We start from the raw sequence: 26,246 nt of genomic DNA on the forward strand, positions 1-26,246 counted from the left end.
TGCAGTCACTTTTTATTTTACTTGGCAATCTTAAACTTTTATATGTTTCATATTAATCATAAAGTGGGTCAAATAGGGAACTTAGAAAAGTATTACTAAAACAATTAGCTAAAAGGTTGTAAAAACATGTAAGGAAATTGTTACTTGAAAGTAACTAAATGTAAGTAATGATGGCATGTAAGAATTACTTCATCTGTGAAATAAATAATATTTATGATTTTTTTCTCTTCAAGTATGATTCCAAACTCCATGATCTTGATTTATCATGTAATTTACCTCAAATTGGCTGAAATATGTTACTAGCCAGCCAAACGTTTTTTGGTGTAAGAGGGGAGAGAGATATCAGGTATGTTTCCTTCCTTCTCATTGTAATTAGTTCCTTGCTTCTTTCCTATTAATTTTATCACTACTTTAGTGCATGCATGCATGCATGCCTTGTTCTTCTTCCTTCATTACCGTGTATTACTAGGAATGTTACTATGTTGTATTGCTTTTGTTTGACTCCTAAATTCTGAGTATTTTCTTTAGACTTGGGATCATACCCTCTTCCTTTCGTTCTTCTTTGTAGGCTTAATTTTTCCCAACTTCATCTTACACTCTCTACTCTTTTCTATTATATTTTCCTCATTCACATTCTTTCTGTGGTAATACACCATTCCCTGAGGGTTTTTTGGTGGATTTTCATTCACTTTTCTGCTCAAATGGGGCATATTTACCTTTTTTTGCCTTATCACTTCATATCTGATTGGTCTATTGCTTCAGTGTTTTGATGCATAGTGTTCTTGTTACTCGAGTGTTTCATCTCTATTTTATCTCACAACTTCTTTTTCTGCCTGTGTAATTTTACTGAAGTGCTTTTATGTTTATAGTCATATTTTGGAGCCATTTTTTCCATGGTCTTTCTTTGACTATTTTTGCTTCCTCTCCTCCCACTTCCTCTTCTCTTCCTGTCCTCTCACTACTTTCCATTTGTCTGTTCCCATTCATTCTCCCACCACTCATAAACATCAGTGCTGTCAGTCTTGAGAGGTGATGATTGTAAAGGCTCAGGGTCTGTTTAATCCAGTTTGTGTACCTTTGTCCTTCAATAGTAGCGGACTGATGGGTATTGGGGGTTCTTTCAGACAACCTTAGTTTTATTTTTTTATCCTTCTTTTCTACATTTACTTGTTCCCATTACTTTTCTTCCTCCAAATGATTTTGTTTCTTGCCAAAATCAGTTCATTGCAGTGTTGGACTTGATGACTATAATACAAGTTTCTCTTTTTTTTTCAGGATTTTATTCTTATCTTTTTATGGTTACCAAAGAATTTGTAGATAGGCATCTGGTCTTAAATATTTGACATCTCAGTCATTTTCTTGATTTACCACAGGAACTTTTCTCATCTTATGGTGGTCTTTTGTCCTAGGTCTTGGAATGATTGAGGTGGACATCTCAGATGCTTATTTGCCCATATGACTCTATCCTAACAAGCCTCCTACAGCCACCCTTTTCTCCTTCTTTGAAAGGCAGCATGGCTAGTTTGGTAGGTAAACCTGAACAAGTTGTATGCCACAACCATTTAGTTTGGGTGTTTTCAGTTTACACCTCCTTGTTCAATGTTTCATTTAATATGCATGTTTTCTTTGCTGTGCCATCTTTTTACAGAGGAGGTATCCATAAGTGATAAAGGTAATATCTACACATTCTTCACGTTTACTTTTACTGAACTACAGATTGTATTCCATCTTTACTGTTTCATCACAAATTCACTTATTTTAAGAAATATCCATTCTAGACCAAAATAATCTATATCTTTGATAAAAACTGTGAAAAGTTGATTACCTTTTTTTCCCTTTTATAATTCTGTCAATGGCAGCACACTGTTGCTTCTGGATTCCACATTTCTCTTTATGATGACGCTTCTTCATGGCTTCTAGTTCTTTTTGTTGTTTTCTAGTCAATTTGAGGAAAGACTTTTCTGCTTTAAGGTTCTCTGAAGTAATGGGTTCCATCTCAATGTCATCTGGAATATTAAATCCAAATAAAACTATAAAATAAGGAAAAATTCCAAAAATTATATACTCTAATTAATTTCACCAATTTTACAAAGATTAGTGAATTAAAAAGTTGTTGAATTGTTTATTTCATTATGGAAAATGAATAAGTTATTTCCAAACTTTTTAATTTTATTTTTCAAGGACTTGGGAACATGCCATTTACTATACAAAATGGAAAGTTCAAGATAGGACAAAGAAACAACAATATCAAGTTATTTTGGTGAAAATATCTCAAAATCTTATGAATTTTTCTGTTTTTCAGTATGATATAAGTAGATTGTTGTTTGTAATAAGGCATAAAGCTACACAATGAGCTATCTGTGCTCTGCTCACCTCGAGTATTGAAACCCAGTTTTTAGCATTTAAGTCTGCAGACATACCGCTGAGCCACTGGGGGGCAATGTAAGTAGAAATGTAATGATATTTAAAGATAACTGGATTAAAATATTAATCTGTTCTTAATCTAAAACTCTCTTAAATGAACAACACATACACCATTTATCAATGCCAGTGTGTAAACTAGTCCCAAGATACACTGAAAGACTTCATATGTAAAATTATGTACATATAATTTAAAAACAACAACAAAAACGTGTTGGTTCATCTAAACCACCCCATCCACTACACCAAACTATAAAATAAAAATGAAACACTTGGAACCAGCACTTATCATTCAAATATTTATCAAACTTTCTCTTAAGCTCCCTTACATTAACTGCGTCTATCACACATGAAGGCAACCTATATCAAAAGCCAATCATCCTGTTTAGTAAAATAAAGCTGTCTTAGCTAATGATGACTCCAACTTTGCCAAAATTTATACTGTGTCCCCTAGTCTTACCATTCTTACTGTTAAGTTTGAAGAAAAGGTGTTGCATCAGCAATTTCCTTGACAACTGTAAATATCTCAAATATATATGCAAAAACGGCTCAACCCAAACGAGCCGTTTTTGCATATATATTTCTCTACAAGTGGGTTTTCTCAACATCACTGAAAATATCTCATTCAGATTCTTTTGAACTCATTATTTTTGAAGGGAGGACAATTTTATAAATTTTAACTGTGATCCTATTTGTCCTCCAACTAACAACAGCACATAACTTGAAATGCTTAAGAGACTTAACAAGCAGAACAAATAAACACATACACCTATACCATTAATTTGTTAAGAAAAAGAACTGTTTTACATAACTAGCATTACTTTATACATTAAGTAAAAATATTCCAGTTTAGAAAAAGATAATAGATCAAACACAAGTTCATTAATTAAATATCATTTCCTTGTACATGAAGACATTTAAGGTCATTAAAACTTTATATTTAAGTTGGATAAAGTATATTACATTCTTATAACTTACGAATGAAAGTAAATGAGAATGTATATCAATCTGATAACCACAATGTATATGCTACATTCTGTGCTGATGAAACCTTTTGCTTATTAGGTTTATCAAATTGGCTGGGATACAACAGAAACAATAGTGACTAAAACGCTGTTTTCATATAAAGTTAACCTATCCATTAAATTCAGGTTGTCCTAAAAACTTTGGTACCAAATAAATTAACTCTTAAAAGAAACAGCAATAATTCCCACATACAACTAAGCTTTTATCAACATTTGTATGTAGTTTAAAACTAAACAAATTCACATGTACAATCATGAAAAACCTCACATAATAGTAAATAAAATGCAGGATGGAAGTTGACAAAAAACACATTGAGACTGAAAAGTTTTTTTTCAATGAAAGACATTTAACCTCCTCTGTATTTAATCTAAATCACTTAATGCATAAGAACAGTTCTTCACTGTTAGAGCCTGAAAAAAACAAAAAGCATTTAAACTAAGGTTTCCAAGCAGTTAGTTTCTTAAACACCTTTTTTATCCTCTTCCTTTTTTGAACCTCCTAACTTCAGGTCTTTAGTTTGAATATCAGCTTCTTCAATTCCCATTGCCTTCATTTGGGCAGTTCTCTTTTCCTGAGCTGACAAGAAAGCTCGTGGGTCAGACAAGGCATTCATTAAATCTGGAAAAATAAAAACAAAGCACAAAATTGTACAAGTTGAATAACTGTACCTTAATTACAATTATACACAGGTTTAAATATTTTAAAACACCCAGTCCCTGAATTATTTTTTCATTCCAGAATGAATGCATTAAAAATAGTTTAAAAACAAAGAAATCCACAAATAAAATAAAGAAAAACCTCATGTAAAGATATGTATGTTACCTACCTCCCAGCCCATCAGGGATATAAATCTTCAGCTCAATACAAATGAACAGCATGGCCAGAGATGTGGGAAAGTTTCCTTCAGTTCGAAGGGCAATGTGACGATAGCCTACAAAGAAAATACTCAAAAACATTACATCAAGTGGTAAGTTAATAGATCTGATGTTTCAGTAATGTTTAGGCAAAAGCAGTAAAAGCTACAAAAAGGTGCAAGTACTTTGAAACTTATATGTATAGATACAGTAATAAATAATGGATTACACTGGGAAACAAAAACAAAAGCAATACTTCTTTGCTACTAGAAAAATTTCAACTGTTTCCGAGTAATTTTAAGATGCTGATTTTAAAACTCATGTTGAAAATTACGTATAACCTCTAATTTTTAAGTTATGATAGATTTATTTAAGATATTTTTATATATTGCTAAGATAACAATTTTTCCTTTAATAACTTAGTTCATCAAAAATTACATTTAAAAATGTTCAAAAATAATACGATAGCATTACCAGTTTAAAAAAACAATAAGTATAATAAGATTAAGTGCTTCAAAAACATTCAGGCTATGTTCAAAAACTTTCATCATGATATTTTTTTATTATGAAATGTCTGCTTGATTTATTGCTCCTTATATGTATATTCTCAGTTTCCCACTGGAAGAACCAAAAGTAATCTCCCACCCCTAGATTCCACTGTAGAAATACCTGGATTGAAGCACTCACCATGCTCTTCACTCACTGCATCTAGCTCATTTGGAAATAAGTATAAATGGAGGTATAAGAAGTCCATGTTCAATAACATCTTAGACCCAATTTTTCCATAGTTCTTGTACATATAACCATTCATCACAGAATAATTTTCATCTCTGTGATTTCCAAAATATTTTTAACAACCAGTTTGGAAGATTTCCAGGTAATAAGTTCTTTCTGATTGAGTACTGTTTCAAAATCATCACCCATCAGTACTTCCTAAATCTGTGACCTAACAAAGATACTTAACTTTCATTTGTGCATCACTGATTTTTAGAAATCTGTCAGATATCTGAAACCATTAAGATCTTTTTTCATTCCCTTTGCAATAATCTTAGTGTCCCAATTCAATAAGAAATTAGGGCAGAAATACAATTTGAGGATTCACTGAAGGTTGATACTTCATATCCTGTTTGCCTGGTGTTTACTTCTCTCTCACTGACAATTCCTTTTTTGAAATGATTTTTAATGTCTTGGCTGTCTGAGGCATAAAAAACCAACAATGTTTCGTATACCCACTCTTCAGTCCTAGCAGGTGTGTAATAACTTTCAGGTCATCATATATCTTCCACTCATGGTGATCATATTTGATAGCCTAAAGTACAACCTTTTATGTTCATGGCATAAGCAACAGGCATTGATGGTTTAGTGTTCCATTTGTGCAAAAGTACAGCTTTCAGACTAGGTGATTTGATAAAATTTTCATTTTTTGATGATGTTCAGTATCTAATTCTTTTGTTAGTGCATCAACATTTGTACAGAAACTCAAAGTATCTGGCATGTTGCAGTCACCAGCAAGACTTTGATGGCAACTTTGGTAAAGTGAAATTCTTGTTAATGGAGCTAATAAATTCCATTGTTGTAAATAAGAGCCAAGAAATACCCTGTGCTGCTTTGACAGAGACAAGTCATGAATGAGATGGTTTAGCTCTTCTTGTATGTGATCAGAAGAAGCAATCTATGTTGTAGTGTAATACAAATAGAGTTACTAGATGAAGATGATTCATTGTCTTCTTCATAGAATAACTCTTTTGTTTCCAAAATTGCTGATGCATGTGGCAATGGAAGACCATCCCTATGAGGTACTGGTTTCATAGCAAGTACAATATCTGGATATTTCATGTACTGTTTAGCTTTACCTGAATATCCAGATACATTAATCATGCAAAAATAACACTCAGTTAGGTTATCTTTGGCTCACACCATACAATGGAAACTGCAAATGGCATACTTGCTTACCTCTTATTGAGCCACTGTATCAAGCAAGATATGCAAACCATACAATACACACGTGAAGCAACGTTTCTCTTGATAACCAATTTTACACCAAAAATAACAGTAGAAAGCTGCCTTTACCTCATGTGACATTTTTCTTTTGTGAAAATAAAATATTTTCCACAAAAGTACAAGAAATATTTTGGGTGATTTTTGCACCTTGAACTACACATGAAATGGAGGTAGCCAGCATTGCAAATTATTTTCTAAAAAAATATAAAATAATTTATGTTTACAGAGCTAAAGTTCAATATATTTCAAAAAAATATATTTTACTCAATTTGATTATATTTCATGTACAATGCAAGGAGGAAGATAAGGCTTTGTTTTGACTGTGTGCAGAGTGAGGTGAAGTGACCAACTGAGAAAGAAGCATCCTTCTATACTCAGTAGAGAAACTTCTCAAATGTTCTAGCAAACTGTGCATGTGAAGGTTTTGTGATTCCCAGGCAGAGCAGATAAGGGTAAGAATGAAGCATATGTGATACATTTAAATACAAATACATCAGAAGCAGCATATATGAACAATATATTTGGAATATTATACCAATACAAAACAGTCAATGTTTGAAATAATCGAAAATGTATGCACTTTACCCAATAAACTGTCCAAGTTAATTTAATATTGCATACTACTGATAAAATATTGAGATATTACGATAACTCAAACTCTAGAGGTGATGGACAAATTCTGACTAACTTTTTAAAATCAGCATCATCAAATTACCTTGAATCACTCAAGTTTTCTCTAGTAGCAAATTTTATGTTGTCCAGTGTTATTCTACTTGTTGTTTATCAATGTTTAACGTTTCTGATGAAATGTTGTTAACCTTTTAGCACAAGTAATATAAAATTGATAAATATGTAGAAGATACAGTATTTCTACATCATACTAACCTGCCTGTAAACCATCCATTGGTAAGATTCTTTGACCCAACATTTTTCCATTTTCATCAAATACAGCTATACGAATCACAGCTAAATCAGGTAACACCACCTACAAACAAACAGGTAAGTGATAAAGATACACAAAATAAAAGGGCATTTAACATAAAATGCAAACCTGTACTATATGTTTTACTAAAAAATTCAAAATTTTTATTTTATTCTGATGTTATGACTAAGCAGAAGTTAAACAAAGACTAGTTTTGTGATAAAATATTTCCTACATAAATTTATCAATGAATGATTGTGAAATATTTTTCCAAACATTTTGTGTTACTCTTTGTAATTCAGCTGAGTATCACTTGATTTTCTCATTTTTCCATATAAACCCATACAGCCTTAATATTCATACCTGCACTTTTTAAGGCCATACCACAGTTATGAGTGTTTCATCATCTTTCATTATTTCTTGTAAGTACCACAGTTATGAGTGTTTCATCATCTTTCATTATTTCTTGTAAGTATCATTCCACTACATGATCTTGAAGGAAGATAATTCCTGCATTACAGGTGTAGTTTCTGAGGGAAACACCTAATGGATTAGAATATGATTGTTCCTGTCAGTAGTCAAGGTGGCAAGAGGTTTTTGTAATTTCCAACACCATTAAAAATGACACATCTATACTTGTACTGGTCTCCTACTCTGCTTCACTGTAGATATTTTCTGTTATCAAACAAAATAGTATTGATTGTTGCCAAACAAATTGAACTGGGATTAATCTATAAAGAGAAACCCCCTCAAGCTTTGTTTATCCTATTATTTAAAGTTAAATGCCAATTTCACTTTTTGGGTCTGGTTAACTCTCCTAAGCAGTGGCCTATGAACAATTACACATCCACTGAAGCAATTTCTTGGTCTTCTTTAGCTAATGCCCAATGGAACTACCTAGTGGTACTTAATCTAGTTCTTCATGAGTAGTTCTAGCAATAGAAGTGTATGTAAATTCTGGTTCTAACAATGTTAGATAAAGAGAAAGAAAAGGACAGAAGAATAGGCTTGAAAACAAAATAAATAATAGAGAAGATAAAAAAAATGATTTAAAACTGATGGATAAAAAGCATATTGTAACACCAAATCTGAAGTTAATTATACTGTGTTTAATATCCTTTTCCTTCATAGCCATCATCTGGAAAGAAAGAAAAGATCACATCTACTTAACTTTCACTATTTTATTTTAAATAAGCTCATACCAAAAATAAATAACAGCCAACTGACCTTTCTAAAAACAAAAGGCTCTTCATTATAAACAGGGTTTAGACCATTTGAGGGAACCATTCTTGTTCTAAACTCTTTCCTAATGGTGTCAGTTGGCAGTCCATACATGTCCACTTCTACATAGGTTCCAACCTTTTTATCAGACAAGAACTGGCCTGATATCACACTGACAGAACACTGAGCTGCAATCACACCATCTACTGGAGATTCAGCAAAAGGATCAAAAGTTTTGTCTTGACGTCTCATGAAGTCCGGTTTCAGAAGATATCTATAATAAGCACAAAAGAAACAACCATGAAAGTATTTTATTGGTTAAATCTTACCAAATTATTGCTTTATGTGATGATATGGAAAGAATAAAACAAGTTCCTAAGTTACAAAGTTTAATATTCTTGTGTATACAGACATTGATGATTATGTACATCCATGCATTAACAAAAATAGATTTTTTAAAAAATAAGTAAGTGGCAGAACTGTTAAAAAACTATACTGTTTTGGAGTCAACTCTAATGCTGGATAGTTGAAAGTAAGTTATTAAAAAAGGTGAATGAACATATGTGGCAAATTAGAAACACATAAAAATGGCAGAAAATAATAAACTAAAAAAGTAAATTGAACAAATGAACAATATAATGAATTTCAGTTTAAATAAATTTGATTTTTTATATAACACTTAAAAAAAACTAACCCACATTTTCCATTATATTCAAACTTTCCTTGATTTAATTGCATTGGAAGGTCAGGTGTTTGAAAATTCAATGCTACCATTTGGCAACCAGCATTCCAGAAAATCTAGGAAAGAATTAGTGAAGTCAGTAATAATTCTAGTTTTTGATCAAGCATGGTATAGTCTACTTGTAAATCCATATTTGACTTCACATCAAAATAGTGTAAATTAAAACATGTTATAAAACAAGAATCCTGTCACTAGATACACAATAAAATCAAATCATAAAGCTTAATGAAAATTTAAATTATTACCTCATGGAGCTCCAAGTTCTGGCAAGTATTCCTCATGCTAATGATTTATCTACTAATGAATACTGTATAATATCAGATATGTTTTACGACAAAAATGTAGGCTCTTGCTTCAGTACTATAATTTAAAAATCATATGAAAATGAACTAATTTTTTTAGCCAGAAAACTTAGTTCTTATGTACAAAAGGTAAATGTTTAATTAGTTTTTAAGTACTTGTCTTCTTATCTTTTACATCAACTAAAATATAATAGAAACAGTGTAGTCTTTATTAGGGTTCTTTCAAGTTTTCCGAAAATTTAAGAGAGAAAAGTAGAATAGTCATCTTTATCTAAAAATATTAGAAGAAATTAATATATATACATAAACTGATAATTTAAAAGAAAGAAATTATGTGGTTTTCTATCAGGTCAAGTAAAATTGCCAGTTTATATAATATCCTGATTTATTACAGAGGTTGTAGAGTTTTATTCAAAATATGAATTACGGCTAGTTTCAGTCAGATCTCAAGTAAAATAAAAACGTTTATTGGAACAAATAAAGTATTCAGTGTAAAAATAAAAATTTGTTCAATCATTATGATGATTAATATCAGCAATTAGAAGCAGAAATCCATCACAGTCTAGTTACACTCAAAACATAAGATGCCCCATTGAAAAGACATCATTACTAAAATTGGGCTGGTAAGACTCATATATATTTATGTTGAGATAAAAACTTAACCGATAATAATTTATCTAGCAGTACAAATATTTGATTGATAAAATAATTAAAATAAAGTGTGTTTAATACAGTTTCTTATATGTCTACTCTGATAAATGTCTGAAGTGATATGGCTGTATGATTCCAATAATTGTGGATAGACCATACACAGAATTACCTTATTGTTTTTCAACACTGAGAAGTCTTTAGTTGGAAAGGAAAAGTTCAGTGTTTTGTCAAAGGTTGAATGAAAGAACTAAGATCCAATGAGAAGATTAATACAAGTGAAAGACAAGGATAACCTCAGAAAAAGGTAGATCTTTCAGTGAAAGGAGCTACTGTTGAAAATCAAATAAATATTAAAATGAAATGTATTGGAAATAAACTGTTCTTAATAAGGCAAAAATTAAAATACATTTGAATCTGAAATAAACTGAAACCTAGCTATTTGTCATACTATCTCGACTAAAATTCATACACATGCAATCAGCAGGGTGAACAATAAAAGAAAACTATTCATAAAACTTCATAACCTGTTATGGTCCTCAGAGATCAAAAAATGAAGCTGATCAAGAATGTCCAAACTGTTATAATAATCTTCATTCTCACTATAACTGACCAGTCACAAAATTGGATCACTTACCATACAAAATTATGAACATTAAGATATAGATTTTTGTTAGTAGAAAAATAACGTGTGACAATGGAAAAGGAATGATAAATTAACTTAAATCACTAGAATTAATACCACGTTATAATCTTTGGTTGTAAACACCTAAAACTCATAGCAGAAAAAAAGGAAACAATTCAACACACAAGAAATTTACAAGAGAATAAAACAGCAAATAAATTTGTCACTCTGTGCTTTTCTGTAAAGAAAATCACATTAGTACAAAGATGATTACGTGACATGTGGTTACCCTGCTAGGTTTTTTCTCTCCAAGCATACATACAGTGATGTTTCCACAGGCTTTTACCCAAGAGTAAACTTACCAGTGACTACTGTGTAAAACCTGAACTAGAATAACTCCATTGTACAATATGTACAGGTGTATTTATACCTGAGTGGCTCTTTCTCTCTCACTCTCACTGTCTGTTAGGCTGCAAACATATGAATAATGGATCCTGTGATGTTAGTGATGTTTCAGGTATCATCAATTGTTTGCATTAACACAGAACATTAGTGTCATCGTTGACTGTTCCAACAGTTGTTATCAAGTGATTAGTGCAAAATATGTTTTAAATATTTTACAATAAGAGTAAGAGTTACAACCCTTGTTTACTTCTCAACTATACCACCTCAACTACTGATCACACAACCATTTATCTTCCAGTTGCAACCATGATAACTTGAAAGCCAACATTACCAATGTGGTTGAATATCTGAAGGTTCATCATCATTTTCTTCTTCATCTGCCAGATCAGAATGGTATTGCATTTACTCTATGTTTTCTCATTAGGGCAGTATTGCAGACATTTATTAGTATCAGCTTATCAACATGTTTAATGTGCTTTTGTGCACAATGTAATTGCTTAATCTTATACTTTGAATCATTAAAGCATAAGCTAAGGTTCAGTTCAGCTTTATCTGAGTGGTTTATGCCATTGGGATGTCCAGTATGAAACTGGTGTTCTTTCATTGTGTGACCATATGTCCTCTTTAGTCTTCTTTCCCACATAATGTGCAAACTCATATGTATCAATTAATGTGGATCACATAACCATTTCATATATTCATATGGATATTCCAATAAGCTCTACAGCAGGTAAAGGACTGTATGTGACATCTGCTGAGAGTATGACTTTTATTCAGCAAATGGTTGATGGTAGGAGTTTGCTTCTTGCTTAATATTGGTTTCCTTGGATACTTTGATATGAGTTATTCATAGTTTGGCTAATTTGTCAATGCCTACTTGACTCAATGAATCAGCAAATCCATAGGCTTAATTAAATTGATTTAGTGAAGAAATTATTCATTATCAGGATGCAATGATTAAGTCAGTTTTTTTTAAGGAATCCAGGACCATTTATTGGGGTGGATAGTCTACACCATCACTCTACATCTTTATGGTGCTACGACCAGAAAACTATCTCTATATGTTGATTGTAGTGTCACATGTTCCCTTTGGCTTCCAATTCATGCATTTTCTAATGTTTGACACATCTTGGAACTCAAACAGATTTAAAAACCACTGTAATCCCTTCAACACATTCAAACAACTGCCAGAGGTTATCAGCTTTCATGTTGTGTTGAGCACATTTCACCTTGCTACATGGCAAGTGGTAACTAACGTAGATCTGGATACTTCTGATTCTTCCTTCAGTTATTGTATTGAGTATCTATTAATTATTAGATTTATAAGTGCTTTGTTGTTCCATTGTCACAAATGATATTTTAGGTTTCAAATCAGTTATGTCAGGGATCTGGACATTAAAAAAGGACACACATACACCAGATGGAGATAAGGACTGTTTGCATATCCATGGTGCTTGTTGTAAAATTAAGTTTTTACTCCTGTAATGCTACTCAATATATTTAAGTTTTCTAAAGCTCTTGGCAACTTCAGTGATACAGAATCCACTTAGAATTAAACTTTTTACCATACAAAAAATAGCAAAAGAGTTTGACAAATATCACAAATGCAAGTATATCTTTCCTTATTGTGGAGTGATAGTAATCAGTGAATGTTAGCATATGGCTTATGTACATAATGACCTATACTATTCTGCATCTGCAAAAAACATCTCAAGTAAGCTAACACAGATGCATCAACCAAGGTATGTGTTATTGATTTTTGCATAGTTTTCAGTTCATATTAAGTGGTATTTGTTAATACTCTAAAATGCATATCTACTCTCCTCTATCACTAAACTAGCAATAGAGGGTAAAATGAATAGATGATAACTCTGATATCAAATACATAATACTGTGTTGAAAACCACTCTGTAAAAGATCACAGTATAGGCATTCTCACCTCTACTGATAAACATAAGGTTAAGGCAAAAGTCCCCCATTTTAATCCTTGCTTCATTATGATAAAAAAAATCACACAATCAATTATCAGCCTGAACAATCTCATAAAATACTTCCAAAACTTCATAGGCAAGTGTTTGTTCTTTGTTAAAGAAACAATTGTTATGGTACACATCCTTTCTGTAGCCCACAAAACACAAAAACAGTTCATTAGTATCCAAGAGCATCTCTACTCAATGTGACAAAGTGATGTAGGATAGAGTAAATTATCTCCCCAAAAAAAAAAGAAAGAAAAAAAAGAGTAGGTAGTCTCCTTGGCCAAATTATGCTAGAAAAAGTGACACCTAAAATTGAATTACCACATGACACTGACTGGATTTAACAAATTCTGAGTGAGAACTTTCAGAAATATTAAAACAAATTGCATATATGAAATATGTACCACTAAAAAATGGGGTTTGCATTATCTGCATATTATAAAGTTTCATATGCTAGAAATACTAGTAACTGATGCATTAAAATATTTTATCTAAATGTTACCTGAGGCATAAAATTGCTTGAATCAGCTCTAGTTCCTTTAGGATAAATTCTACTCAACTGTCTCTTGTTGTAGCTAAAATAAGAATTAAGGACTTTCTGTTTTCTAAAACCATTTCAACATACACACAAATATTAATTTTTAAGTTGAAATCAAATGAGACATAAACTCCTGGGATTTTACATCACATTTAACCATCAGAATTGTACAAAATTACAATGATTATAAGATAAAAAACCTTATAACAGCCTGTAGCTGAATTGAAGGACTTTTCAAACTAACACAGTTTTTCCAAACTCTTTTCAGATTCAGAATACAATACAGTGTTCATTTAAGTATTTATTGAAACGTTTTTTTGTATGACAGTTCTAACATTTTTTGAAGCAAAATATAATCCAAGCTCAGCAGTGAGCTCCTAACATTTAGGAAGTTAGAAGTTATTCCTTTGACTCTGTAAGTTATACTGTATGTAAAAAATTCAGTTTAATTATACCTTTCTAAGTAATAATGGTTACAACATCTTCTGATTAGTTAAAACTCTATGATCTGAATTTTCTTTTTTTACAATGAGATAACATCAAATAAGCAGATGACAATCATCTCAAAATTTTCATCATATTAAATATCTATAAATTGTAATAATTGTAAAAAATGTTATGCAATGATGTATGCTAGTATACTCACTCCACTGATATATTTTCTCACTGCTTCCTTTTCAGAACCTAATGATAAGATAAATCCAATTCTTTTAACACATCTCTCAAGAGCCAAGGGGTGTCTTTAAACTACAATTTATTGAATATTGAAAATAAGTGTCTTTTTAAAGCAACTTTGAGATAAGTTTTCATTTGTTAACTGATAAATTTTTAAAGTAAAATACAGCATCTTCAAGTCTCCATATCAGGTAGTATTAAGGTCTACCCACTGAGAATAAATTCAATACATATCAATAAAGCCACATTTTCAGCATCATTTGTTGAGCAATTGCCAATGTTTTATGCTTCTGTTACCACATTTTTATATTTATCTTTCAACTGAGATATGAATACTTTCACCTGCAATTCAAAGCATCACAATAATCAGTAGTGGGATGAGCAGCCAGGAACATCTTGGAAGCAGCTACAAGCATAATATTGGACTCAACCTGCTGCCCAATATCTACCAAGGTGGTTCTAAATGATTCCTGAATACCTCTGCATATCATTTAGATACTTACATGATAAGTTGAGGGATTTCACTCACCTTACTGCTTTAAATAACTTTTCGCAGCACCAGTGTTAAAAGAGTACAGGAAATGCCTTTTTTTAGCAAATAAAAATGTCAAACAAATTTCAGTTCAAATTAAGAAAAAGCAGAATAGGTATTTTGTTTCAACAAAAAATGTTCTCCACTGGCTCATAAGGAGCCTGTTATAAAAATCAGCATGATTTTGAACAGATGCAATCATCTATCAAGTTGTTTTCTAAAAACTTATATAAGTACATCAACACTTTGAAAAAAATTACAACCTCTGCTTATATGTTCTAGATGCAGAGATGCCAACTATTTCAAATGACTGAGCATAATGATTGTAGACAGAGCCCTTCATCATTTGCAGCTACTAGACCTGACCAGTGTCTCTAAGCTGTTTATTATTATATTATTATTATTATAACTATTATTATTTATTACTGCTATAGATTGCTCATTTATTTCATATTCTGAATTCTTACTCATAAATGTCGTTATCTGCATCGTTTTTGTCTTTGCCTCAGCCTTTTGTTGGTGAGATGCCGATTTTGTATGTCTGGAACAATCGTTTATCCCACCATGCACCACAGAAAAATCGATGTGACAAACTGTACAAAACACATGACTGTCACTGACTTTTGATGCAATGACCGGATATTTTGCACTATACTCTTTCCTAAATTTTTGATTCACAGTTTTAGATTTGCCAGAAACAAGACAGTCTGGTGAACGATGCCTCTTTTTTTCCATCTTGTGAACGAGGCCACTTTTTGTCCATCTTGTGGACGAGGCCTCTTTTTTCCATATTGTGAACAATTGCATTGGTATTTCTATGCTGCTTAGAAAACGAAATACCCATCTATGCGAGTGCTGATTGGCTGACAAGTATTGATGACGTAACTATGGATTCCCCCATGTACCCAGTATGGAGAAGCACTGGACTCAAACTATTGGTAAACGTTGGAGATACAAATATTTTTTATTATTTCAAGCACAAACATGATTATCGCAAGTAGCCATTTGGACTATGTCTTTTATTTATTATCAAAATTTATTTGTATCTCACTAGAAATTTTCTTTTCACCCCTTTCAAGCCCTGGGGGAGCAATTTATCACTATATTGTATAGGCCTATATAATATATAATAATTTGGGAGTTGCAACAAGTCATAATATTTGTCTGTATGAGCGTATAGTTGTAATGTATACACCAAAATTATAATGATTACGCTCAAATCGTAATGGTTGGCATCTCTGTAGATGGAAACAAATAACATGCTTTGTGTTTCAAAATAAAAGGTAAACAAAAATAAAAACTAAAGGATACTTGACAAACTCAATGGCTTGTGACTTTAAGTATCCAAGAGCTGCAGTTTCAGCAAAAGATGACATATTCCAGTGAATGTTCTTCTCTAAAACAAGAAAACAGTTTTAAAAACACAACTTACAGTGTTATTCTACATAATTTGCAAACACCAAACGTACTGATGTATATTGAGAATGTAACATTATATAAACAAGTATAAAGCTATAAATTCAGTTTTATCCACTTAAGATCTAACCTTTCCCTATTAATAGAATATTTGTTTGGTAATGTATCTACTTCAAACAAAAGTTCTGTTGAAAATAACTTTCAAGAATTTATATTCCATTCATCTAATTTACTGTAAACATGAATTTTACAAATATAATAATTTGTCTAATTTATGTCTTTCTTTTCTTAATCTTGCAGCATAATTACATAACACATGAATCTACACAACTATCAATACTTTTCTTGACTATATTTCACTATGCCAAAAAAAGACACAAGAACAAAAAAATAAGACACTATCACTCAATAATCTTGATGTTTTTTTATATAAATATATCTTCAAAAATGTTATTATTCTGATAATATAACAAAGAGTTTTCACAACTTTATTTTATTCAGTCTCTCAAACAAATACCTATATTGTAATTTCTATCATTTTACAGTTAATTTCTCTAACCTTCAGCAACATCAAACCCCTGGAACTTGATAGGTTCTGCATAGTTTATCATAGATGACAAATAAGGATGAACATGTGTGGTTGCACCTGTATATTGGTAATTTGCCATAGCAGCTTGTTCATCACTAACATCCTAGATAAAGTGTTGCATGATTATTCACAAGCCAGAAAAACAGATTCCCAATAGAAAAATTAGAGAAGAAATACAGTTGTAAAACAATGCTTCTTAAATAAAACCTCATATTTAAATACAGATTTGTCTTCTAGATGTATCAATCACTTAGTGCATGACTCTTGAAAAAAGCACTTTTACAATGAAATTTCTCATTCACTTTATACACTGTTTTTAATGTTCACTTTCAGACAAGTACTGCAAATTTCAATATTTCCAGTATCAAATATTCAGATCAGAAATTGACTACAGTTGATGGAAGATTAATTGTTACTGACAGCAGAAATAGACATTTCTCCATGGTTGTAAAAAAAACAACTGGAAAGCAACAACTCTCCTTGAGCTTTAATCAACCATCATACACTGGATGTGTTGATATCAAAGAGCATGAGTGGGAAACATAAGTATACACAATCCCTCAAATGGGACCCCAAGCTGCCAGATGACACAAGGCACCCATGCACAGAGACATTAGCTGATATTCATATTTTCTCTATGTATTAACCATAATTTAGGTATTTACTGATACCATAATGTCAAGATATGTACATGTGTCTTATATATCATAATACATAATACAGTAAAACATGCTGTCAACTTACAATGTCTTTTGATGGAAAAATGACACTGATTGGGAACTGACCATAAAATCTAATTACATAGTAAAAGGGTTAAATTATAAAAATGACAGTTACTAGATATGCTTGAAAACTTCAGAAAATAGTATATTATACATGCTTTGAAACATAAATGTACTAATAACATGAACTTTACTTTTATTACATTGCATTCAGTTATAAAAACATTTTAATATACAATATAGTTGGTTATTTTTTCTTTGCAAGATTAAATGTGAAGGAACAACTGGAAATCTGTCTACTATTCTGTGCTGAAGATGAAATATATATTTTTATTCAGTGTGTTTACATTGTTTATGTTAATTGATTTCACTGAGTAATTGAGGTTGTTTTTTTTTGGATTGATAAAAGGTAACATCAGAATTAAAAAGTTTATCTAGATAAGAATAATATTACATTACTCGAATAACTGATTATAAGAGCTAGTATAAAAAAGCAAAAGCTTTTGTTGCAAAGGTTTGGACACATTAATTAATTTTTGATGACAAGAAACCCATTTGAGATAAAAATCAAAGAAGCCTAAACAGCAACTAAAACATAAATTAAACCAATGCAAATGACCACCTTTATACTTATCCCAATTAATAACCTAACATCCAACTGCAATGCCCCCTACAAGTCCACACCCATTTATACTCTTGTATCTAAAACATGTGTCCACCAATGGTCAGTTGCAAACATTCTTTGTTAATCTGAAGATGACCTAAGAAGGTCGAAATGTTGTTCTCTTCCTATCAATAAAAGTGTTAATACCCATACAAGCCATTCTGAGATACATATTAAAGTCATAATATAAGATTAAAGATAGATTACTTAGTTGCATTTTTCAACAAAAAATAATTTCATCCTTGTATTTCATAAAAATAAAATATACCACAGTAAATTATATATATATATATATCATAATCTGACTTTATGTTTCAAAGCAGCAAATAATCTAATCTGCAGGTCGAACTTTAGACCTGCAAACAATTAAAATACTGAATTTAATTATAAAACTAAGCATTGAAATTCAAAAAATTCATCCCTACCATTTTAAAACCAACCATAAAAATAGCATAGAAAGAATTCATATCATAAAGTTTAGTTGTCAGATCCTTCTCTGGTTTAGATATTCAGGACTACTGATAACAATAGGAGTGTCTTACCTTCTTCTCTGAAAAGAAATAAAAGTCAACTAAGTATTTTGTTGAAAATTTGAGTTACATAATATGATTTGTTTACAGACAGTAAAGTTATTTATTCACAAATTCAATTTTGGTATATTACCTTATTCTAAGAAACTTTGAAATAACCATCTAAGATTTTAGATCAAACATAACTTAAACCTACTAGCCATATGACTTTCATATTGACCCTTAATACATACACCATAAACTGTATTTTACTGACTTGTAAAATCACAAAGATCCACCTCAGAAACTAATTTACTAATGAAGATTTGACTTAAAGATCCTAACAGTTAGAGGCACAACTAAGTAATTAACTCAGTTAAATGGTATAGTCAGTTAGTGTTGATTTACTTTATGGGAATTAAACTTGAACTGGAAGTAAAATAGATAATTCTGTGTAGAGATAACAGTGTAATATAATATGCTATTTTATAGTTTAAAAATTTGGCTTTCTATTGGCTACAAATAACATGTATATATATATATAAAGTACTAAATTTCAGAGAAAACAATCTGCAATTTGTGGAAAAAGAGTACATATCAAACAGGCTTGGCAAGAGGGTCTGATTTTCTAGTCTATGGCTCTGTAAACAAATACAATTGAAGGCTATAAAAATTATGCTTTGTCTGAATAATATCTATATTATAATTAGTAATTGACATTAAATTCCATACTTTTTGGATGGGTGGTAAATATATTACAAAAGAGAGAAGACCTAGAAAGCAAGTATCACAATTCTTATACCAAGGGAGACTGAGGAATTTTGAAAAATATATTTTTTATAAAACTAAGATCTTAAAACTTATATAACATTAAAAGTTGCTTTATTAACTACATTTTGATGCCAAGTTTATTTGTATACCATGATAACAAAGTACTTTAATTAATTTTTGAATTTAGCTCTAAAAGACATGACATACTTTTATTTGCCCATAGCAAGAGGGTTAATATCACAACTGATGAAAATAATCAACTAATCAAAATTTGTTTCTCATTATTACAATATTTGATTATTCCAATTATTATCCATGTGAGATTATTCTCATAGGAGAATAATCAATTCAGTTGAATATAACTGATTATGAGTCTGTAATTAACCAATTATAAAATTCCAATAACTACCAAGCTCTAGTTACAATGCAGTGTTTAATGTCACGTAACTCAGAAAACCTATCTTTTTTAGTGACTTAAATATTTCATTCATCTCTCTTATTTAATAGTACTTGCTTTACTATGTAACTGCGCTTTTCATACCTAATTTAAAAGAAATTGTAGAAAATGGTCATAAAATTTATTTCTCAGTGGTATTCAATTTGGTATTTTTGCATACATTAGTAAATGAAAATAAGTTATCAACCATTTTACCAATTTAATGAATTTTTCATAAAAAATTTAACTTTGATTCATTAAATTTACATTCATGATTTGCTTTGATACTGTAGCTAATATCTGTCAAAAATGTTGTAAGTTATTTTGCACAAACACATTTAAATTTAGTCACAGTATGATTTGACATTTCGCCTATACAGTTCACTAAACTGAGTTTAACATATTTTCATTTCCCATGGTCAAGTTTGTCTGAAAGGAACTTGTATTACAAATGCCTTGTCTGCTTGAAGATAATTTTTGCCAACTTCAATATCTCATAGATATATTAATAAATAAGATACCTTCAACTTTCTCTTCTGGTTTTGTGGTCAGATTATCGATATTTAGAGATGCATCCTCTTTTTCTTCCTCATCATCATTGTCTAACTGCCCCTTTTTCCATAATTCCAGTTCCCCTGAAATACAAGTTTTTACCAACTAAGTGCTTAAAATATTAAAGTTGTAGAAGCTTTACCTAATACAGAAAAGAACAATATTAAACATTATTTACACTTTCATAAGTGAAAATCATATAATTACTATGTCCAAATTCTCACCATTATATGTAGTGTCTTGTAATTTTTTTATCTGAATTATTTTTTAAATATTTTTATTTAACCAAATTCCTACAGTCCACATATTATTTATCTATTGAAATATAGGCCATATTCTTGTAGGTTGCACTTAACCTTTTCAAAAATGTTTACTTCATTATTTTCATACACTTTGGTAAAAACTGTTTACATGTAGATAGAGTAAATAATTCTAGTAAGAAAATACTTATTTTAAAAAAATGATATATATAATTAGTTAAAAATCTTGTAACTATGAAAATGATATGAAAGGTTTGTTTGTTAAATTTGGTACAAGACTACTAGAGGGTTAATCTGCACTAACCATTCTAATTTTAAAAGTGATACACTTAGAAGAAATGCAGCTAGTAAACATACTCAACTGCTTATTCTTGGGCTACTCTTGTTAGATGAAAAAGTTGAATTTGACCAGAATTTTTATGACATACCCATGGTCCCATATCTTTGAGCACATTTGTTTTTATAGCAGTAATGAGCCATGTATTATGGAACCTCACATCCATTGTAGAAATGATCTGTTAAGGCTAATCACTCACATGCTGGCTAATTTCATATTTTCTTTCCCTAACTAACTTTTTCTACATTTTTAACTTAATTTGACTTGCACTCACTTAAGAGGTTTGAGAAAGACAATATCAACAATACTAGAACAATATAATTATATACACAACATGTGACTCTCATCAAGGTACATAAAAAATTTGTTATAACTATCATTTTTAAAATAATTACGTTTAACATTCTTGTTATGAAAACTATATAATCATTAAATATTAGATCACTAAATAAACTAATAACTCTTACACTAAACAGTCTTGTATATACAACAACAATGTTGAATGAAATGCTTACATTTTGCAAGTTAAGGGGAATACAATAAGTTGAATAAAATATGTTTCTATAGTTAAGAACAAAAGATTACATTCAACAAGACACATTTCTCATGTTAACAGGGATACACTATACTGAACGACATATATTTCTCATATCAAGAGGAATACAATATATTTACTAAATAATTTGGTTTCTCAACTTAAGGCAAAGAAAGTATGTTGAATAATATACTTGCTTTTCTCAACTTCAGGTTTAAGTCTCTTGTTCTTAATGAGGATTTTTCTCTTCAAGTCATTAGGACTTGGAAGGGGAATCCCTGGTTCTAACTACAATCATAATTCATAACATTTGACACAAACTCATTATGTATAAAATACAACAACATAGAATATATATATACAAGTTAATGAAAATATTATTACTGTCAGAAATATTTTTACTTTATCACCACAATGTGAAATCTGTTAAGATATAAATTTTAATTGTTAGGGAATAAACAGCTATTAAGTTATGGTAGAAATTCTGTGATATTAAAAACCAATTTTATGAGAGCATTGTTCAAGTTTTAAAATATTTGTGAAAGTTTTTTACTTTTATTTCTATATAACTGACTTAATACTTAAGAGCCAATATAAAACAGATTTTACAATAACATAAATTAATACTGTAACTCAACTCATAAGCTGCTATTAATTAAAATCTTTTATATATATATATAAACCTTTGCTTAGTGAACAAGTAACATACTTAGGAAACTTACAGGAAACTCTGGCAGTGGTTCTTTCAGTAAAAGATCACCAAGAATCTCATCACAGTACTTAGCCAACTTATACTGTTGGGATTTACTATAAGAAAAACAACATAATACAGGAAAAGACATTGGTAGTTTACCTTCATATTTTAATTAACAATTAAATTAAATTTAAAAAAAAGACAAAAGCTGAAAAAATTATTTAAAAAATCTAAAACCCAAAACAGATGAATCACTTAAAAGTATCTCATTTCTCCTTGTGAAGATGTGTAAAACATAAAAATACATCAATGGCTTGTAATTGCCTTTTAAATATGTCTCATTAGAAACATAATATTAATTCCAAATAAAAATAAAAATTAATTTTGTGTCAACATTGTTTATATTTTGCAAAGACTAACTTGCTTAAGATGTGACAAGTATTCTACAAAAACAAAATCAAATGACTGGGTAAAGTTAATGTGAATGACACTATGCCAGTTGTCAGATTGCTGGTGTTAAAGTACAGACCTCAGTGATTTTGAAACACAGCTAGGACTACCATTCAGTTGCATGAACTACCTCAGAAGTTTTACCTGACTAAGTGGATTGAATAATAGAGCTGACTACCACTTTTATAATGTGCTTAAAGTGTGGAGCATATTCTAAAGCACCACATCTCAAACTCTTTGATACACAACCCAGCATGAGTCAATAATATAAATACAACAAAAAAAATCTCAAAAACAAACACTGTCCATATTTTAAAATGTAATCTTATTCCATAAGTTATTTTTGGAGTCAGTACTATTTTATTTAAACAGTACAAGAATTGTAGTCCTTAAAAAGAGTAGAATTATATAATTAAATTTAAAAACTGTGCTCAAAAATAACTCATGGAATCTTTTTCAGTGAATTTTCTTTAATGCAATATTTAAAATTTTGTTGATATGACTCTTATATTATCTTATATGTTCCATATTTTCTGAAACTGTTATAGACTTCTGTAATGTATAACATTTGATCATTAATTCAACTAATGATGTAAACCACAAATGTTTGCCACGTGTACTAAAATAAAAAACAAAATCAGACTTTTTATTCTTCTTCTATTAAATGAGTTTTGGAAAAAAAAGCCTTTCACTGAGTTTAACAATAAAAATTATAAAGTATTCCAAAAAGAAAACTAGACATCCCATAAAATAATATTAAAGGTGTTTGTAATCAAGTCACAAAATATAAATAAAGGAGGTCAGTGAAACATCACATATCAATATCTTGGAATATCAGTAAACTGTGAGAATTGGCAGCAGGATTTAAAGAGGAGCTTAAGCTTTAGCATGAAAAGGATGCAATAGGTAAGAGTGACTTTCAGGAACTTACCAACAATACTTGAAAGGCTAGCAGTAAAGGCTTTAATTATAAAGAGCAGATTTTAGTAAGCCACAGATACCAGCCTTTAGTTTGTCCAGATGATAAACCAGGGGAAGACAATAACACAAGAGACAAATGAGCATGGGAATAAAAAACATAAGAAGGTTATAGTTACAGGTGATTCTGCAGTAAGCATGTGATGTGGAGAAAAGAAAAAAGATTATGTTAACTAACAGCAGAGGTGGAGGATATAGTTGATTATATCTAGTAAATTCACCCTCTTTGCAGTGCACATAGGAGCTAATGATGTATGGAAGGGCAGGTCAAAGAAACTAACTGTTTAGTAAAAAATTACTGTAACAGCTTATTTTTATCAGGGATACTCTCAAGAATGAATTGTGAGAAAAAAATTATAATTAGGTCACTAAGGATGGATGCTAGTTAGTACGTAAAAACAAGCTGGCTGCCTGGTTAGATTGTGAGATCAGTTGAATGGGAAAATTATGTTTCTTTCAAAAGGATAGCTTACATTCAAATAGGGTAAATGCTGGCTTTTAATTATTATAAATGCAAGGTAAGGTGTGTGGGTTATAATTCTCAGTATAATATTGATAGGAATACCTTAAATATTAACGAAAAAATTATATTGGTGCTCTACATGGATCAGTCCTAAAAAATGTAAGCAACATGTTGTTATAAGTTGCTAAGCAAGTAGGATTTTATGTTGTATCTTCAAAAATACTGATTACAAGTCTAAATTTCATTGTATAGGTCACTGGTTAGGCAAATTAAAGCATATTATGTTCAGTCATGGGTTTCTTACTTTAAGAAGATCACTTAATTCTCAGAAAGGGTTTAGGGAGGATGCTAAGACGATATCTAGAATGGAAAGGTCATCATATAAAGACTGGTTAAACTCATTGAAATTATTTTCTCTTGAAAACATGATATAGAGGGAATTTGATTGATGTGTTTTAGATCATTAGGGATTAAAACTGATTATATTAATGCATCATCTCTTCTTTGTATTTAGTAAACTAAGAGACACAAATAGAAATTTTGATTAAGTAGGAATCATTTTGAACTACAACAAATCTATTTTTTTTAATAGTGATTAGCCTTTAGAATGTATTGCTTCTAGGTATGGTAGTTTAAGGGAGCTCGAGGAAAGAATTGATATATATATATATATATATATATATATATATTTGAATGATAAGAGCTAGCTCTGAGTGTTTTATCAATTTTTTGAGTTTAATGTAGTGGTTAGGATGGCCTAAATGGACTTAAGGTCTCCCTTATACTTGTATTATACACTAATAATAATAATTTAAGCAGCACCTGATTAGATAAAAGCTCATTTTACATTTAATCTTGGAAAGTGAAGAGTTTGAAGTACAAATACTATTTCATGCTCTCTCATTTATTTAGATTATTTATTTCAAAGAAGTCTTAGAAGCATAGGCACACAGATCACTGAGTACTTCTTTGATGAAGAGTTTAAATAATGCACAAATTATAGCATTATTTGTCATTCTTGGATGATAATGATTATTACTAGGATATAAAGATGATTGTCTGATACTTTATTACTTATAATGATAATAATGAATATAAAAACAAAAGCTCCTTCAAGGAAAATTTTATAAATGTAATTAACAGGCACTTGAAAGTTTTGAGCTAAATGGATGACACCATGAACCTTGCCAGTAGGGCATGAGGTGAGGCAAACTATTTTATCAATGTATATTTCAGAAAGGTCAAGGCTTTTCCCATTGATAAACCCAACAAAATGGTTGGCAAACAAGGGACTCTTTTTTAGTTCCCATGGGAGCCCTTTCAATCTATTGGTAAAAGTATTTTTTGAATTTAAAAGTATTCAAGTTCAGAAAGTTTCAGTACAGTACAAAGATCAGTTGGTGAAGGATTTAGACTTTATTAACAAGATATTGTAAAGTTAATGAGCATTTGTCATGAAGTTTAAGTACATAGTGTTTTTTTGTTTGTAATAAATACAAAAATCAGAGGAGTTGCTAGGTGTTGGCATATAGGGTCTGTGTCCCAATCCTATTTGACCAAAATCTCCTGTGCTTATGGGCCAAAGTTATCAATCTTTTAAGCATATAGCAACACCTCTGCAAAAACCTGAACTGAAGAAAGTGTAAAATTATGCAGAATACTTAGTGAATCAATACCGTCTTTCTTGCATGTCAGTAAATATAGATTCCATGAATGATACAGAAAAATGAAAATTACCTCAGCAGAACAAATACATTCTAGACTGTTAATCTTTGGTAATAAGTATAGTGAATGGGTTTTGGGGTATTCAATAATTAATCTTAAAGGAATGGGTAGTAGTTTGTTTTATTTCAGTTTGAATTTGTCATGGTAAAGCACTCTAGAGAGTGTGTGTTTTCTTACAGCAAAGCCACATCACACTATCTGCTGAGCCCACCAAGGAAAATTGAACCCCTGATTTGCACTCTAGAGAGATCTGTAAA

General features: G+C 30.6%; 1 protein-coding gene across 1 annotated transcript in view; it reads right to left on the reverse strand.

The window, feature by feature from the left end:
• LOC143248905 (1-phosphatidylinositol 4,5-bisphosphate phosphodiesterase-like) overlaps positions 1-26,246 on the reverse strand; it is an 86,675-nt gene that overhangs the window by 12,314 nt on the left and 48,115 nt on the right. The window contains exons 14-26 of the mRNA XM_076497851.1: positions 22,402-22,486; positions 21,877-21,967; positions 20,517-20,630; positions 17,506-17,510; positions 16,864-16,996; positions 16,200-16,284; positions 13,646-13,718; positions 9,140-9,243; positions 8,452-8,719; positions 7,188-7,287; positions 4,274-4,378; positions 3,916-4,065; positions 1,826-2,006 (exon numbers count right to left, since the gene is read on the reverse strand). Coding sequence (XP_076353966.1) covers positions 1,826-2,006; positions 3,916-4,065; positions 4,274-4,378; positions 7,188-7,287; positions 8,452-8,719; positions 9,140-9,243; positions 13,646-13,718; positions 16,200-16,284; positions 16,864-16,996; positions 17,506-17,510; positions 20,517-20,630; positions 21,877-21,967; positions 22,402-22,486 — 1,494 coding nt within the window. The remainder of the gene's footprint in view (positions 1-1,825; positions 2,007-3,915; positions 4,066-4,273; positions 4,379-7,187; positions 7,288-8,451; positions 8,720-9,139; positions 9,244-13,645; positions 13,719-16,199; positions 16,285-16,863; positions 16,997-17,505; positions 17,511-20,516; positions 20,631-21,876; positions 21,968-22,401; positions 22,487-26,246) is intronic.

Source organism: Tachypleus tridentatus, chromosome 4, assembly GCF_004210375.1.
Source record: "Tachypleus tridentatus isolate NWPU-2018 chromosome 4, ASM421037v1, whole genome shotgun sequence".
Lineage (NCBI taxonomy): Eukaryota > Metazoa > Arthropoda > Merostomata > Xiphosura > Limulidae > Tachypleus > Tachypleus tridentatus.